This window comes from Lampetra fluviatilis, chromosome 3 (assembly GCF_964198595.1).
Source record: "Lampetra fluviatilis chromosome 3, kcLamFluv1.1, whole genome shotgun sequence".
In the NCBI taxonomy this organism is placed as follows: Eukaryota; Metazoa; Chordata; class Hyperoartia; order Petromyzontiformes; family Petromyzontidae; genus Lampetra; species Lampetra fluviatilis.
The window spans coordinates 9169161-9186099 of record NC_136277.1 but is presented as its reverse complement, the minus strand read 5'-3'; the positions used below and the strand labels follow the sequence as shown (position 1 = coordinate 9186099).

The following is a 16939-nucleotide window of genomic DNA, read 5'->3' as shown; positions in this document are numbered from 1 at the left end:
TGTTTTACCAGGTTTAGCTTTCTACCAGGTTTAGCTTTCTTTTTTAACACTTTTGTTATGTAGGCTAGGCGTAGTCACAAACCAAACCTCTCCATAATAAAGGCTCAGTCTTTTGTTATGCAGTCAATTCATAGTCTCAAGCCGCACCTTACCATAATAATAAAAAGTGGGTCATTCCTGGCCCTCCCCCCCCCCTCAACCATTATATATACGGAGTGGTATCTCTTGTAATCTCTCATTTACTTGATACAGCTGTCTGGCTGTGACGGTTCCACCTGAAGACGGAAGCTTGTGTTTCCTCCGAAACGTCGTGATTTTTATTTTATTTTTATTTTACTTTTATTAATTTTAATTTTTTACCTACGTGACTTTACCGAAAAAACCTAAGAATATGAATCCTTGCAGTCACGAAAGCTTCAAATCTTTAGGGCAATGAAGCTCAGATCGCCAGGATTATAACACAGCACCATCCTCAACAAGTCACAACAAGCAGCACATGTTGATGTACCTGGGGGATAATGGGCAAAATTACCCCTTTGTCAAACAAACTCCAATACCAGGCCAGTCATCTGGTTTTGATCATACATTAGCCATGGCCAAGAATCGAACCTATGTCTCTGGGTTCATAGTGCAGTGATCTAACCACTGTACTACCTCGCCACCCCAATATATACAATACAACGATAATGCATCAAATGAAATAAATAAAGCAATCCATTTTCATACATGTTTATTTACTGCATATTACATATGCCATCGCATTTATACAATAGGAAGTTGCTCCATCTTTGTGGTGACCACCACCTGCAATGGCCTTTCCATTGTGGTCATTACCTCCAACTGCTATCATGGGTTTAATGTCAATGCTGTCTATCTTCTTGGTTCTTTCGGTAAAGTCACGTAGAAGGGAAGTAATAAAATAATAAAAATAAAACATAATAAAATAAAATAATTCTCACGACGTTTCGGCTACAACGCAAGCAGCCGTCTTCAGGTGAAAAATGAGACACTGCCAAGCTAGGAGCTTATATATAAGCTGGGTAGGAGGTGGAAGAGGAGCGCCTTAACAAAAAGAATGTGCATATCAAGAGGAATTTAGCATATTCATGGGAAATGCGTAGGAGGTGGGCGGGGGGGTTTCAAAGTCATATTATGCCTATGCATTATGCAGGATCAGCAGCACCAAGGGAGGGTGCAGGGAGTAGCATTAACAAAGAAAAGGAATGTTAATAGTATGTAGCTGCAGATTCTAAACAACCACGTAGAAAACTAAAGTATAAACTACATAAAAAACTAAAGTATAAACTGCATAGCATCATCAGTATACTTTTTATACTCTACAATAAGCTGAGTTACTAACAGCAAGTAATACATTACAATTCTACGTCGTACAAATTATATAATACGCTTCCATCTAAACTTTATTCTCTTACATCACACGAGCATACACCGTACTATATACTGCCATAGATAAACCCAACATTAAATTATATACTGTATTGCTATAAACCACCCTATACCTTATACATTTTAATATAACATTATGTATTATTCTACTCACCCTAATGTGTATCACACTGCTATATGTTTACTATACAATTACGATACTATATGTTACTTTGTACATTGTATTAAGCATATAAATGTTATACTATTTGTTATTATACACTGTACCATTGACCGTCGTGTCAATGGGTGAGTCGTGGGGGGAAAACTTGCAGCGGCGCAAAGAATCCATTCCCTGCGGAGAATACAATGCCAGTGAGTGGAACGCGGTCTGAAAGTCACCGTAAACGTGAACACAATCAGTTAAGATCCGAAATGGTTTATTACGTCCTTGGAATGATTGCTAAGCCAGAATCCATCTTCTCGGTTGAAATTGTCTCTGTGTTTGTATATGTGGATCGCCTCATGAACGAATCTCTCATGATAGCCAGATGGCTTGCAGAGAACCTCTGTCTTGGAGAAGTCAATGTCATGTGAGCCCACTGAGTTGTAACAGTGATCTGCCACGGCTGAGGTGTTTGTCCTACCGTGTTTCAGGTCTGCTTTATGTTCACGGATGCGGTCCGAGACATGTTGTTTGGTTTCCCCAATGTAACTGCTACCACAGAGGCAACTTAGTTTGTAGACGCCATGGTACTGTATGTCTGGAACCACATCTTTTACAGACGGGACCAGATCACGGATTTTATGTACTGTGTTGAATTGGACCTGGATCTTGTGTTTAATCAGGATTTTGGAGATCTTTTTTGTGACCCCAGCAATGTAGGGTAAGGTGATGGTCTTGAAAGGCTCCTCAACAGGATCCTTCTTGATGGTTGGAGTGATGGCTTTGCGGATTGTGTAGTCGGAGTAACCATTAGCCTTAAGAGCTTGGCGTACGTGTTTGAGTTCACTTGCAATGTGTTCCTGGTCGGAGATGCATTGGGCTCTATGGTATAGAGTCTTGATGAGGGAATTCTTCTGGGATGGATGGTGGTGGGAATCCGATTTTAGGTAAGCATCCGTATGGGTGGCTTTCCTGTAGACAGAGTGGCTCATTGAACCATCAGGTCTCCTTTTAATTAGGACATCCAAAAAGGGTAGCTTGCCATCTTTTTCGACTTCCATGGTGAATCTGATGGCTGGGTGTATGGAATTGATGTGGTCGAGAAATTGGTCTAGAGCAGGCCGGCCATGTGGCCAGATGACACAAGTGTCGTCTACGTACCTCTTCCATAAGGTCGGGCGTAGAGTGGCAGTCTGGATGGCGTCAGTCTCAAATTTCTCCATGAAGATGTTGGCTACAACCGGAGATAGAGGGGAGCCCATTGGGGTGCCCTCAGTTTGCTTGTAGAAAGTTCCATTCCAGGTGAAGTATGTATTGGTTAGGCAGTGTCTCACCAGGGGGGGTACCCCAGCATTCAGTCCTTGATGAACCAAGTCTTCAATGATTGCGATGGTGTCAGGTACAGGAACCTTGGTGAATAAGGAAACCACATCAAAACTGACAAGCAGGTCGTCTGGGGACAGGGCAATCCCCTTTATTGTCGATACCAGGTCAGTAGAGTTTAGTACCGCAGAGGTGGTTTTTCCAGTGAAAGGCCGTAGGATTTCAGACAAAAAACGAGCCAATTTATTGGTGGGGGAGTTGATAGTAGAGACAATGGGACGAAGAGGTGTATCTTCTTTATGTATCTTTGGCAAGCCGTATAATCTTGGTGGCCTGGCTGCAGAAGGTTTCAACGAGAACTGTTTGGTCTGATCAATTAATGCGGTTGAATCAGAAATGATTTGCTTGGTTTTTGAGACGAGGCTGTTGGTGGGGTCTTTTTTTATTTTTGTATAGCTGCTATCGTTGAGTAGTTCTTGGATTTTGTTGTTGTATTCTGTTTTGTCCATGATGACAGTGGCATTACCTTTGTCGGCTGAGAGGATGACAATGTCATCCCTCTTTTTTAATTGAGCGTTTTGAATTAGCTCTAGACCAATTTCTCGACCACATCAATTCCATACACCCAGCCATCAGATTCACCATGGAAGTCGAAAAAGATGGCAAGCTACCCTTTTTGGATGTCCTAATTAAAAGGAGACCTGATGGTTCAATGAGCCACTCTGTCTACAGGAAAGCCACCCATACGGATGCTTACCTAAAACCGGATTCCCACCACCATCCATCCCAGAAGAATTCCCTCATCAAGACTCTATACCATAGAGCCCAATGCATCTCCGACCAGGAACACATTGCAAGTGAACTCAAACACGTACGCCAAGCTCTTAAGGCTAATGGTTACTCCGACTACACAATCCGCAAAGCCATCACTCCAACCATCAAGAAGGATCCTGTTGAGGAGCCTTTCAAGACCATCACCTTACCCTACATTGCTGGGGTCACAAAAAAGATCTCCAAAATCCTGATTAAACACAAGATCCAGGTCCGATTCAACACAGTACATAAAATCCGTGATCTGGTCCCGTCTGTAAAAGATGTGGTTCCAGACATACAGTACCATGGCGTCTACAAACTAAGTTGCCTCTGTGGTAGCAGTTACATTGGGGAAACCAAACGACATGTCTTGGACCGCATCCGTGAACATAAAGCAGACCTGAAACATGGTAGAACAAACACCTCAGCCGTGGCAAATCACTGTTACAACTCAGTGGGCTCACATGACATTGACTTCTCCAAGACAGAGGTTCTCTGCAAGCCATCTGGCTATCATGAGAGATTCGTTCATGAGGCAATCCACATATACAAACACAGAGACAATTTCAACCGAGAAGATGGATTCTGGCTTAGCAATCATTCGAAGGACGTAATAAACCATTTCGGATCTTAACTGATTGTGTTCACGTTTACGGTGACTTTCAGACCGCGTTCCACTCACTGGCATTGTATTCTTCGCAGGGAATGGATTCTTTGCTCCGCTGCAAGTTTTCCCCCCACGACTCACCCATTGACACGACGGTCAATGGTACAGTGTATAATAACAAATAGATTAACATTCATATGCTTAATACAATGTACAAAGTAACATATAGTATCGTAATTGTATAGTAAACATATAGCAGTGTGATACACATTAGTGTTATATTAAAATGTATAAGGTATAGGGTGGTTTATAGCAATACAGTATATAATTTAATGTTGGGTTTATCTATGGCAGTATATAGTACGGTGTATGTTCGTGTGATGTAAGAGAATAAAGTTTAGATGGAAGCGTATTATATAATTTTTACGACGTAGAATTGCAATGTATTACTTGCCGTTAGTAACTCAGCTTATTGTAGAGTATAAAAAGTATACTGATGATGCTATGCAGTTTATACTTTAGTTTTTTATGTAGTTTATACTTTAGTTTTCTACGTGGTTGTTTAGAATCTGCAGCTACATACTATTAACATTCCTTTCCTTTGTTAATGCTACTCCCTGCACCCTCCCTTGGTGCTGCTGATCCTGCATAATGCATGGGCATAATATGACTTTGAAACCCCCCCGCCCACCTCCTACGCATTTCCCATGAATATGCTAAATTCCTCTTGATATGCACATTCTTTTTGTTGAGGCGCTCCTCTTCCACCTCCTACCCAGCTTATATATAAGCTCCTAGCTTGGCAGTGTCTCATTCTTCACCTGAAGACGGCTGCTTGCGTTGTAGCCGAAACGTCGTGAGAATTATTTTATTTTATTATGTTTTATTTTTATTATTTTATTACTTCCCTTCTACGTGACTTTACCGAAAGAACCAAGAAGATGAATCCCTGCAGTCACGAAAGCTTTAAATCGAAATGCTGTCTATGTAATACATTTCAGCATTGCCTTTGTTCGTGCACGATTGCATTAGGTCCACTGAATTTAAATATGGCGTTCTAATCTGAAATAACAACATAAGTATTAAGTTGTTCACATCACAGTTATTGTAAAGGTCCCAGTGACATGTATGTATGTATGCTGAACTTCTTTCGCACCATAGGTAGCCAATCGTGCTAGTCGGAGGTACGACATTACGGCTATTGCAGTTGACACAAAACTCATAATATCACAACTACAATATGGTATTTTGTCAACCTCTGGGTGCCACCCCAGTGCCTATGTCAATAACCCACCCTCCTTCATCCTTTACACTCGCCCAACTATCGCAACATCTCTGTAAGTATACAGTAAGTGCATTGTCCGCAATTGAAGTTCAAAGTGTCCGAACTTAGATGTTACACAGTGTCTATGCTCCTATGTTGGTAGGATCAAAATTCCTGGTAAGACAAAAGATTGAGGTGGTCGAGGACTTTCATTACCGATGATATGTAAACTTGAAGTTCCCGGTGATGTGATCTGAATTTTCCAAACTCCACACATTTTTGGCTCCTTTAAGCGAATGATAAAAGTGCTTCCAGATATTTGGGTCGATAAAAGTGTTGTATTTCCTGCAACTGCACTATCCATTGTACCTATGGAGTAAAAAAATGCACACATTCACACACATACACACCACGGAGATTGGTTAAGAGTATTGGGGTGAGTGATAAGATGATAAAACGAAAAATCTAATATTTATTATCTTGCAGATGTATACCTATCACAAGCTGTCTGTAATGTATCATTGTGTGTAAATTTGTGCATTTGTGTGTCCCAGGCAGACTTCATCATGTTATTGTCGTTTAAGATAGGTTGTTTACCTTTGCTCCGAATGTTTAGTGTATTATTTATTGCACTGATCGTTATTTCATTGTTTAGAGAGGTACTATTTTGTTCATCATTTAGTTTCTAAATAGATTTGAACTGTTGCATAGAAACCAAATTGCATTCTCCCACCTCCGGTCGGAGAATCAATAGTTGCATACTGTCTATGATGCATAGACCAGAAACAAGGACAATGACATTCTGTACATGTGTGTAACACACGTGCTGTTGCATTTTACAGATTATCACAATAAATGTGTTTGCCCTCAATTTGGAGCAACTTCCCACGTCCTTCATTTCCAGTGTGCAACACTTAGTTCATATAACTCCCTCCCAAATCCTCAGAAGTGCTTCCTGATTCCTGCAAACAATTACATTTCTTAAACTTCGTTTGCTAAAGAGTTTTTTTTTCTGCCTTGCTTCTCCATGTTTCTGGAATACCCTTACCACTCATCTGCAGCTTGGTTTCCTCTTTTCATTCTCCCTCTTTATTTCTCTATTAAACCAAAACACGGAGCATACTTGCACATGTACCTAACTTTTTCTGGAACCTCTTGGTCGCTTATATTTTACCGTTTTTTGATTCCCGTGTGTTTTGTTTACAACCATAAAATACCTCGTTTGTTAATTGGACAATATTCCTTAAGGACCCTGTACTCGTTCTCTACAATATTAATATTTTTGCCTTTGTTTTGCTTTGCTCTGCTCATGCACCATGGGAAGCCCTTGTAAAATAGCTGGCCAACTGTCTAAATGGGATCATCTATGGAACAACGAGCATCAACTTAAACTCAATAAAATCTAAAAAAATGTGATGATTAATGTGAATGAAGACAGCTTTTAAGAAGCGTTTGCTCTTTTAAAATGTGGTAGATTGAAAACATCGTGTGTACAATGCAATCGTGAATGGTGAATGTGTATATCCTGAAAGTGTTATTGTTTTCAATTTAAACCTGCAAAGATTTTAAGTTAACCACTGCTTCATGGGGTATTTTAAATCTAATACTGTGCTTTTAATTCGAGATTGTTTATTGTTTGATAACTGCAATGTTCACCCCTCACTGCATTCTCATGCAATGTAGTTTTCATTATTTAGGGCAATGTGAGATGAAAAGTGACTGCGTGGTGAATGGTTAAATCTGGAAATATCAATTTACTTCTACAACATAGTTTCTAAATAGAGAGTGTAGGTTTGAATAAAATGTCCCCACCCATATGCATATGATTGCAACCAAACGTCTAGAACCCATTACAACAAAAAAGTAAGACATAATTTACGTACCTGATGGATCAGAAATCGTAATGTTAGGTGATGCAGAGACTGTGCCCGTATAGAAAATGACAATGTCGCTCACAGAATTGTCAACTGGAAATGTAAGGACTTTGCTGGTCGTTGTATCAACATGACGGACATTTAAAAGGTTCACCTGAAAAGGTGAAATACATACTAGTTAAAATGAATTTTGCACCAGTAAATGCAAGCATCAATGCGTCACAGTTTTAATACAAACACATTTTGACGTCGTTACTTTATCCCGCCATAATGGTACTCAGGGTATCGTCATGAAATAAAATGTACACATGGAAATTATTGCATCACAATTTGTTGAATAATGGAGCTTAATTCATGTGAATGATGGACGGCAATCCTGCCACCAGACAATTAGATATGAAAAAAAACAGAATAAATGTTATGCTTTCTGGCAATAAAACAGATGTTGAGATGTTCAAACACCAAATACAAACCTTTAGCAAGGAATCAAACCTGTATTAACCACACGTACATGCAAACAAACATGTTTTTTGTCTAAAAAATGTCATACTTTGATATTGGCAAAAAGGTCCCATTTTGTATACAATTAGCTGCCTGGGTGAATTGTGGGCAGACTGAAATTAAAATGATAAAACGATAAAATAAAGATGTGCACGAAAGTAGTGTTTTTGGAAGGCTGAACTTGATCATTTAAAATTATATATCAACGTGCTAAAATATATATTTTTTTATAATTGCATGTTTATCTGATATGACATGATAATCAAAAACATGGTCTTTGTAGAATAAAATTGAACAAAAGCTTAAAAGTGCGAAAATAAATGTCAATGTATGCTGGAACTTATACTGAGAGACAGAAAGAGGAACACCTATATTTAGCGGACACATACAGGTTCATTGACATAATTCAAGTTGATGAGAAAATTCGGCATGGATATAATTCATTACTATAAGGGGCGATGGCCAATGGTGAATAATTACCGATTTGTAGCAAAGGATTGGAACACAGACAAGAACATATCCACTGCGATGATGAATAGATTCTTCTCGTCTTCAGGTATTAAGTAGAGTATTACATGGAAGGATGCCCTGGTTGTCCACCTTTTTAAGCAGGGGGCCACATAGATTGCAATAACCACTTGGGCATCTCCCTCCTCATTGTGCTGGGAAAGGTCTTGGCAATGATTGTTCCACATTGCCTTGCCAGGCACTCTGAGAAGAATTTTGTGGTTCCCCAATTTAGTTTTCAGATATATAATCGATGTTCCCTATCTGTCTACTGCAGCAGAGATGTAGGGACTTTATACAGGATCTATATGTCTCCTTTATAGACCTGGTCAAGGCATATGCTTCCATTAATAGGCCTGGGCTTTGGATTATTCCGCGTGCTTTTGGGGTCCCTGGCCCTATTCTGACAATCATTAAGGACCTTCATGGTGGTGGACAGGCCAGGGTAAAGCTGCGTTGCCAGGAATCAGAGGCACTTCTGGGTCACCTTAGGGTGTGACAGGAATGTCCACTGGTCCTACACTATTTAACACATATTTTGACCATGTAGTTCGAGACGCTTTCCATAGCTGTACTGGAGGATTTTCATCTGGTGCACACACAATGGGAGGCTGATTGATGTGGCCTTTTCATCAGTCCTGCCGAGACAAAGCATTTGCCTGGGTATTTTATATTATCAAATCCTCTACCCCATCAACTACCCTTGAGTGATGGGGCAATTGTGGAGAATATTCAATACCTGGGCAGTGTGCTTGTGACCACCACTGTTTCAGCATTGGAGGTCTCACTCTGAATCAGTCAAGTGTCATTACATTGTCATCAACTGTGTATTGCTGTGTGGAAGCTACCTGGTTAATCACTCCATATGAAGCTTCTGATTATTATTTGCTACATTTATGCCATCCCTATCTGTGCTTGCAAAACATGGAATCCGGTAAATAAATATGTGCACCGATTTGAAACATTTAGGCTGGCCTGCCTGTAATCCGTCCTGGGTTTAACTCGACTGAATTGTCAAAGAAACTCATTGATCCTTGAAAGATCTGGACAATAGTCGCATATCTGAACTCCTCCAGTTGGCGAGGCTGTGTTGGCTGGGTTATGTAGCGCATATGCCCAGCCACTGTATGCCCAAACAGTTTCTGATTGGCCAGATAGAGTGGATGAAATTGACATGGAACAGTTGAAGAGGTGATGGACTGATGTAGTATAGGAGGATGTGGAACTAATTGGAATTGCCAATGACTGGTATCATAGGTTTCAATATTGGCATTTGTGGAAAAGGCTCGTGAAGGATCCAACTGGGTAGTTTAAGGCAGCCACCCTCTAACAAAAATGAATGATAGACGAGTGATGCTCACGTCAACAAGCAGAGCAACCATGTGGCTAAAATGCAGTGGGGAGCACAGATGGTGCATCTGCCAGTCATCGCTGTCAGTTACTTTATAACATCTAGGTTTGTCCTGTGGCCTGATTGCGAGTCTTCTGCACTTCATTTCGCCTTAAATTGTACCTAGCCTGGTACAAGTTCCGTGGCTGTTATTGTTACTATATTGCAAAACCAAGAGAGATGGCAGCAGCTTGGACAGGCCATAATCCAGCAGTGGATTGATAATTGTGCACGCCTGTAATCCAGCACCGTGGGGGGAAGAGTTGGTGAATCTCCCTTCCTGTGGGCGTTGAAGTGCCATACCATGGCTTTCCAGGATAACGCGGTCGAGTAAATGTGTGCTCCATCTGTTCCATATGTATGTGATAGAACATTGTACGTGTAGAAATATCGTAACTCACCTGCTGCGTCTTTGTGAGGTCTCCGATGACTACCATTAGTTCTTGAAATTCCGTACTTGTTGGATTCAACATCAAACCCCCAGTACTGAAAGCAATTTCGTCATATTCAGGGTATGTAAGTGCGCGTGTTCGCTGGAAGTTTCCCTGATTGTCCAAAGAGCGCATATATCTTGACCATCTCACGTGCACAACATTCACCTGGAAATATATGCATATACAATATACAGTAATGTTATCTGCAATCATACATCAAATAGTTTATCTTTAGACGTGACTTAACCGAAAGAACCAAATAATAATTCCTGCAGTCACGAAAGTTCTAAAATTAAGAGTTTACAGAAATACATCGAGCTAATACCAGGAAACATCAAGCATATGTTGTGCAATATTGAAATGTTAAATAGTACAATGTCTAAAGCTTGTTAAAACTATGTATATGCGTATTGTTGATTCGTTATACTTTGGAGTAATATTTTTTTGTTGCATTTATAATTACGTTGTTGTATATATATTTTATAATGAAAAATATAAAGTTTTGCTGTATCTATATTTAAACACTCACCTCCCACATCCTCTCATTCATAAAATGTGGTTTTGCAGTATACGACCATTAAAGCTCACACTGATTACCACAAGTGTCTTATGACACTTTAGTAATTAAAATAACATTACTTAATTTCCTGCAGGTGTACAATAATGTAGTACAGGTTTGTTTACGTGTTTAATCTGTCAATCACACGTGCAATTATAACATTTGGGTTTGATATAAAGAGTATACGAGTCGGGTGTAGTAAAGGGTCTTACTTTGCATTTCTTTCTCACTCCAATGGCAACCGCTTGTGGCACCAGATACGCATCTTTTGCAGATGCATCCGTAAAGATGAATATCTCCGAGTGTGGCTCAATGGCATTCAGGCACAGCTTAATGAAAGATAACAATGCGAATATCAGTGCTATGCTCATTATCCATAAAAGTGACACCCCGTCCAATCGTTTGGTGATATAGTACAATCCAATTTACATAGATGTAAAAATATGTTCATCACAATATGAAGTTATAACAAGTATTCCATCCACCATGCTTAATGAGATACAGAGTATTAGCTGGCAAAAGCAAAGGAAAAAAAATAGCAGTTTGACGATGGTATGCACAACTTATGTGCAATTATGATTGTGCCTTTGATCAAACTAGGCGCCTTGTTACAGAATTGCAAGATTGTGAGAGGTAGTGACCTGGGGAGGCCTTCATCCAGCAATAGATCGACCAAAATTGATGATCATGTTCTATGTATCGTGAAGTTATTGGCACTGTAGTGTGACCCTGCTTTGACTAGGCGAGGTTGAAGTTTTGTTAAGGGCCTCACTGTGCCTTATTATCTTTGTAGTGACATGTAGCGTCACTACTGTGTGAGCTTGTACACACATGACGTCACTACGTCGGGTATATTGGAATGACGTCACGGCCGGGTCGGGGAGTCGGGAGGCTGTCGTCAATGCCACGGGGGTTGTGTCAGGCCATGGCACTCTGTATGAACCCGGCCGGACACGTGACCGGATAAAGGTGGGGGCCGGGGACCCTAGGGGGACCTTGGGGGTCGCGTGGCCAGGGGCTGAGCCTTCTCGAGGATTCGAGAAGGTGGGCGTGGCCTGGGCGTGGCCCGGGTATGTCGAGGCAGATATAAGCAGACTCCGCACCTGGTGCGGGGCGGCTCGGGTCCGGGATGAAGATGCCTCGTGAAGACGCCTCGTGAAGAAGAGTCAAGCCTCAAGTCAGCGTGGCCAACCAGTAGCCCCCCTGGCTTGGCCACGCGAGTCGTATGAGAGCGTCAGTGTTAGCGAGTGATGGTGTGTGTTAGCGAGGATATGTCGGTGGTCACCACCATATGTTAAGAGTTGTGTTAATAATAAATAGTGTTGCCTCCCAAAGTTCCAGTGTGCGCCTGAATTGAACCCACTACATCTGTATAACTTATATTTGCTATTGCTATGTACATGAATAGTATCATTGTTACGAGTTCAACCATAATTGTTATTGTCATCTATAGTCTCGCAATAGCATCTTTATTTGCCCAATAATTAGCATTCATGCAAAAATAAAAAAACGCACAACAAAATTAGGATCACTATCCACATTTTAATTAGTCACATCATTATTAATCAGCCCTGTTATCATTATTAGTTCATTATTGTTATGAGAGTCAACATATTACAACCATATCATTACCCATCCCTTCTTCATTAGTTTCATAATCATGATTATTATTGTCATCGTTATTTTCCCCAAAATAATTAGTTCCATCGTTATCATAATCATTAGTTCTGATATAAACATGGCCATTTTCATAAGAAGCACAACCACTACGCTTGTTTTGGCTTGAACCAGTTCTGAACATGGTCCAAATCCCAGCTCAGAATTCCTTGAGCTGAGCCGAAGTGGCTCACGACATTGAGTTTTTGGTCGGTGGTGGAACACGCCTGTAATGCAGGACTGTGGATGTGAGGCTTGGTGGATCACAACATGTCCTGAAACTACCTGTGGGCATCGAGATTGCAATACCCAGGATTGTCAAGAGATTGCAGTAGAGCAAGTGGGCTAAATTCCATCTGTTCTATCTGTATGGGATTTCCTCTCACACCTATCAATACTCATCAACTTGGGGGGAATGGGGGGAGATTTCGTGATGGTTCACCCCTGGCTGTCTGTCCTGCTTGTCTGTGGTTGCTCACACTTCTGAGTAATTTTCTGTGCACGTTACAATACTGTGCATGTTACAAATTGAAATTATTATCATTGTTAAGCCAGGGATGAGCAATACTGGAGCCAAGCCAAGGTCGAGTCGTGGCTCAGAATATGGGCTAAATGCTAATAGCAAAATGAATTCATTGATATAATACTGTAACATACATTTTCATTAAAAAAAACCTATATATGGATATTTTGTAAACGTAAAGGTACGTAAATAAAACAGCGTCATTTAATGAACAGATGCTGTAGTTGACAGATACACATGATGCATGGCATGCAAAGGATATGACTTTGGTAAATGGTTAAGTAACATCAATTTGTAGTGACATCGCGGGATGTCACTGGGTAATGCAGGCCCGAGAGAGGCACGGCGTGCGGCGTATTGACACCGCGGACACCTCTAGGATTTGGGTGCAGTACCGGCCCTAGAGGGGCTCTGTGAGTACTGATCGATAGCGTTGGATGGCACCATGCTTGGCGTGCAGTGTCGGCCCCTACAGGATAGGGTGTGGGAGTTCCGACCATGGAAATGGGGTTACTTTCGGCCGTGGCATTCTGGTTGACCCCAGAGGACACATGACCGGTTAAGTCTATACAGGGGCCCAAGTGGGGGCTAGAGGTGTTCACGTGTCAGGGTTGAAATCCTGCTCGAGGATTCTGGAAAGTGGTCGTGGCGAAGGGCGGAGCCAGCCACGCCACAGAGGATATAAGCCGGGTCCTCCAGAGGGACCAGCGCTGTTGTTCATCCTGAATAATCTTTCGTCTACATTCTACGTCCTACAGAATCTCCAACACGTGGACTGGGACCCGATCTGTGGTCCGGTCCGTTGTAGATAGTTATGGTGTAATAAGTTTAGTTAACCTGGTGGTCACCACCATAGGTTGTTATTATTTTAAGGGGCAGTTACCCTGTGTGTTGGTGTTAATAAATGTGTTGCCTCCAAAGAGTACGTCTGCGACTCAGTTGAACTCACTACAAATTTAATCAACTTAATTTTGTAATAAATGCTAAAACTGTTGATTTACCACCTTGTTTGCATTGCCATCAGGATTTCCAGATTTGGATGCTTGTTTTGCATTTATTCTATCGACATTTCTCCATGTATTACCGCTGGAATCTGTAGGAGTTTAATTGGGTAATCTTACCTAGTGTTCGCACTTAAATATTGTTTGCGTTTATTGCCGGTGTGAGCTCACCCAATGATTAATCACACGTATAAGTGTGCACTCTGCTCATAGCTTTGGGTAGCCAGGTGCGTTTCATTTTATTTTAAATGAATGCAGTGGTGGCCAGGGATTGGACCCCGAGGCCCATGTGCTCTGTAGAGTACAGGCACACCCCTAATTTAAATTTGGGCGGACTTCGTGCTGGGGGATTGAGCTGCTATGTTGTGACAAGGAGGGAGTACCTGGTCGCCATTGCAGATACGCAATTGTTCTTCAAAAGAACACTTTAAAACAAAGTTTAGCCGTTCTACAAACTTCTGGTGCTCATCTGTTGTGGAGTCGCATATTTTTCCGGAGGACAGACCACAAAGCCGAGTACCTCCTCATTTTCTTTGGGTCTTTCGGTAAAGCCACGTAGATAGAAAAAAATATGGAAAATATCACGACGTTTTCATCGCAACACAAGCAATCGTCATCAAAATAGCGATTTATTTCACCTGATGACGATTGCTTGTGTTGCCATCGAAACGTCGTGATATTTTCATTATTTTTTCTATCTACGTGGCTTTATCGAAAGACCCAAAGAATATGATTTCCTGCAGTCACGAAAGCTTTAAGTCAAGATTTACCTGCTCATTGTCTCCGAACTGTATTCTTTGTATTCTTGTTGCTGTTGTCTATTTAGCCTACCTGTCCCCCTCATTGGGACTCACGACATGAGGAGTGGGACAGGGCGAACTGGCTACACCTTGCAGTCTGCTGAATAAGTTGGACACATACATCATTTGTGCCTGCGGAATGTGGTCACTACCCTCGAAACACGTATTGCTCTGTGCCTGTTTGAATGGAAAAATTATAATCCACCAATCATTATCTGCAGGCACTGACTTGCTGCAATTTGTTCCACTAAGTCAACAGATGGCAAAGCAAATAAAAATTCCACAATAGTGTGTTGCAAACGCTTGATAGAAGAAATGATAACCATGCAGTCCTACCCAGACAACAACATTCATAATACAAGTGGTTGCAAAATATACGTGTTAAACCTTTAAAGAAATTTGAGTTGTGAATTGAACCAGCATCCTTCACATGTCCATGCCTAGTCAGATCAGACACTGTATTTAGACTGGAGAAATCCGATGAGCTATGCAGCTCTTTTTCAGTGTTTCCTTTACACAGCTCCTCGCAAACTTCATCACTCTTCTTCCACCCCTATTGCATCAGTCAGACTCCATTCCCCCAATTGTGGAGTGGTGTCACCACTTCCAACAGAAAATATAAACTACCACAGTATCGTGGAAATGTTGCTTTGATAATGAAATAAATTGGCACCAATTCGTTTTTGGGTTGATTATTACGTGAACCCAGAATACAGAACTACTTAAAAAATATATGAACAATAGTTACCATCAATCCAGAAAAAAACAATTCTGGTTCATCACCGCCATCATAGGGGAAGAGTGCTGAAATCCATTTTCGGAATTCAGTTACGTTTTTGGAGACAAGAACTGGACCATAACCTAAAAGAAAAACAGTATATCCGTGAAACACTATATATCAATTTTGAAACAAATACACAAACACATGACTCACCAACTGTTCTTAGTACTTAAGAGAGTTCGATGGAGCCACAAGAAAGTCATACATTATAATCAGCACCATGCATGGTTGTCATGATTATTGTGCTGTCATGAGTATTTGGGTTGCTTATAACAGTATTCATAATAATCTAGAAAAAAATATTCTCACCTGGGTCATTAAAAGGCACGAGCATAAACATCGCAGGCAGCTCGCCGTTTTTGGCACGTTCATCAATGATCCTTAAGACTTCGGTGCGAACATTATCTATGAAGGGTCCCATGCTGCCAGTAGTATCAATCACAAATCCAATTGATGTTGTTTGCTCAAATCCTAAATACCTATTTAAACAAAAAAATTACATTTAGAAGCAAGGTGTGCATGTCATTCACAACGTATCTCTGCATTGAAGTCCAGCCCCATATTTATGGTAAATTAGAGAGATATTGTCCCACCTGTGAAAAATAATGTAACCATTTACCCGCACAAGCAAAGGTTAATTTGACAGGATGATGCTACCACGACCACCAGGATTCCCCTTTCCAATCCTACAGAACGTCAGTGCAAGTTGATTCTGAGATAATTATGCCCCAGCTATGAAAATCATAAAATCATACCCCATTTAGGTGGAAAGTCCACATATGGATAACATTTTTGTACAGTATGGCACTTCCAGCAGAGGCAGGAGAGGTTCATAGGTCAGAGGTCACTCTACCAAAATTGAAAATGGAGCGAAAAATGTATCGAACACCCCTACATTTTTTTTCTCATTTCATTCTTAAAGTAGGGGGAGGTTGTCTAAATTGGAATACTCAGATAGAACAGGAAACCAACGTTGTCTTCTCTACAAACTGCACCCAACTGTCGCCAGTGAGTGCAATGATGAAGCCACCCCTCGGCGAGCTTGCAAAACACGTTGCGTGCAAGCGAGGTGAGTTTGTTTGATTTTTTCTGAGTCTACTATAAAAAGATGGGTCTGCATATGTAGTGGCTGTGTCAATATATATAGTGAGATATACTTCTGGACATTTGTGAAAAAAGCGTTGTAGCTCATCGGATTCCTCCAGTATTAATATTCTGTTTCTGAGATAAATTAGATAAAAAATTTGCAGGGATCACAAACATGTGAATAAGTAACGTTACAACGTTGCGCAGGAGTGTTCTGTTGGAACTTAATGGAAATGGTTACAATGGAATAGAGGTATGCCGTTTAAGG

At 40.9% G+C, this 16939-nt stretch overlaps 1 protein-coding gene across 1 annotated transcript in view; it reads right to left on the bottom strand.

The window, feature by feature from the left end:
* The window catches only part of LOC144948957 (von Willebrand factor A domain-containing protein 7-like), a 52620-nt gene that overhangs the window by 11338 nt on the left and 24343 nt on the right, over window positions 1-16939 (bottom strand). Inside the window, exons 6-11 of the mRNA XM_078878732.1 lie at window positions 15895-16064; window positions 15553-15665; window positions 11037-11153; window positions 10233-10430; window positions 7443-7587; window positions 5776-5928 (exon numbers count right to left, since the gene is read on the bottom strand). Of these exons, the coding sequence (XP_078734858.1) occupies window positions 5776-5928; window positions 7443-7587; window positions 10233-10430; window positions 11037-11153; window positions 15553-15665; window positions 15895-16064 (896 nt within the window). The remainder of the gene's footprint in view (window positions 1-5775; window positions 5929-7442; window positions 7588-10232; window positions 10431-11036; window positions 11154-15552; window positions 15666-15894; window positions 16065-16939) is intronic.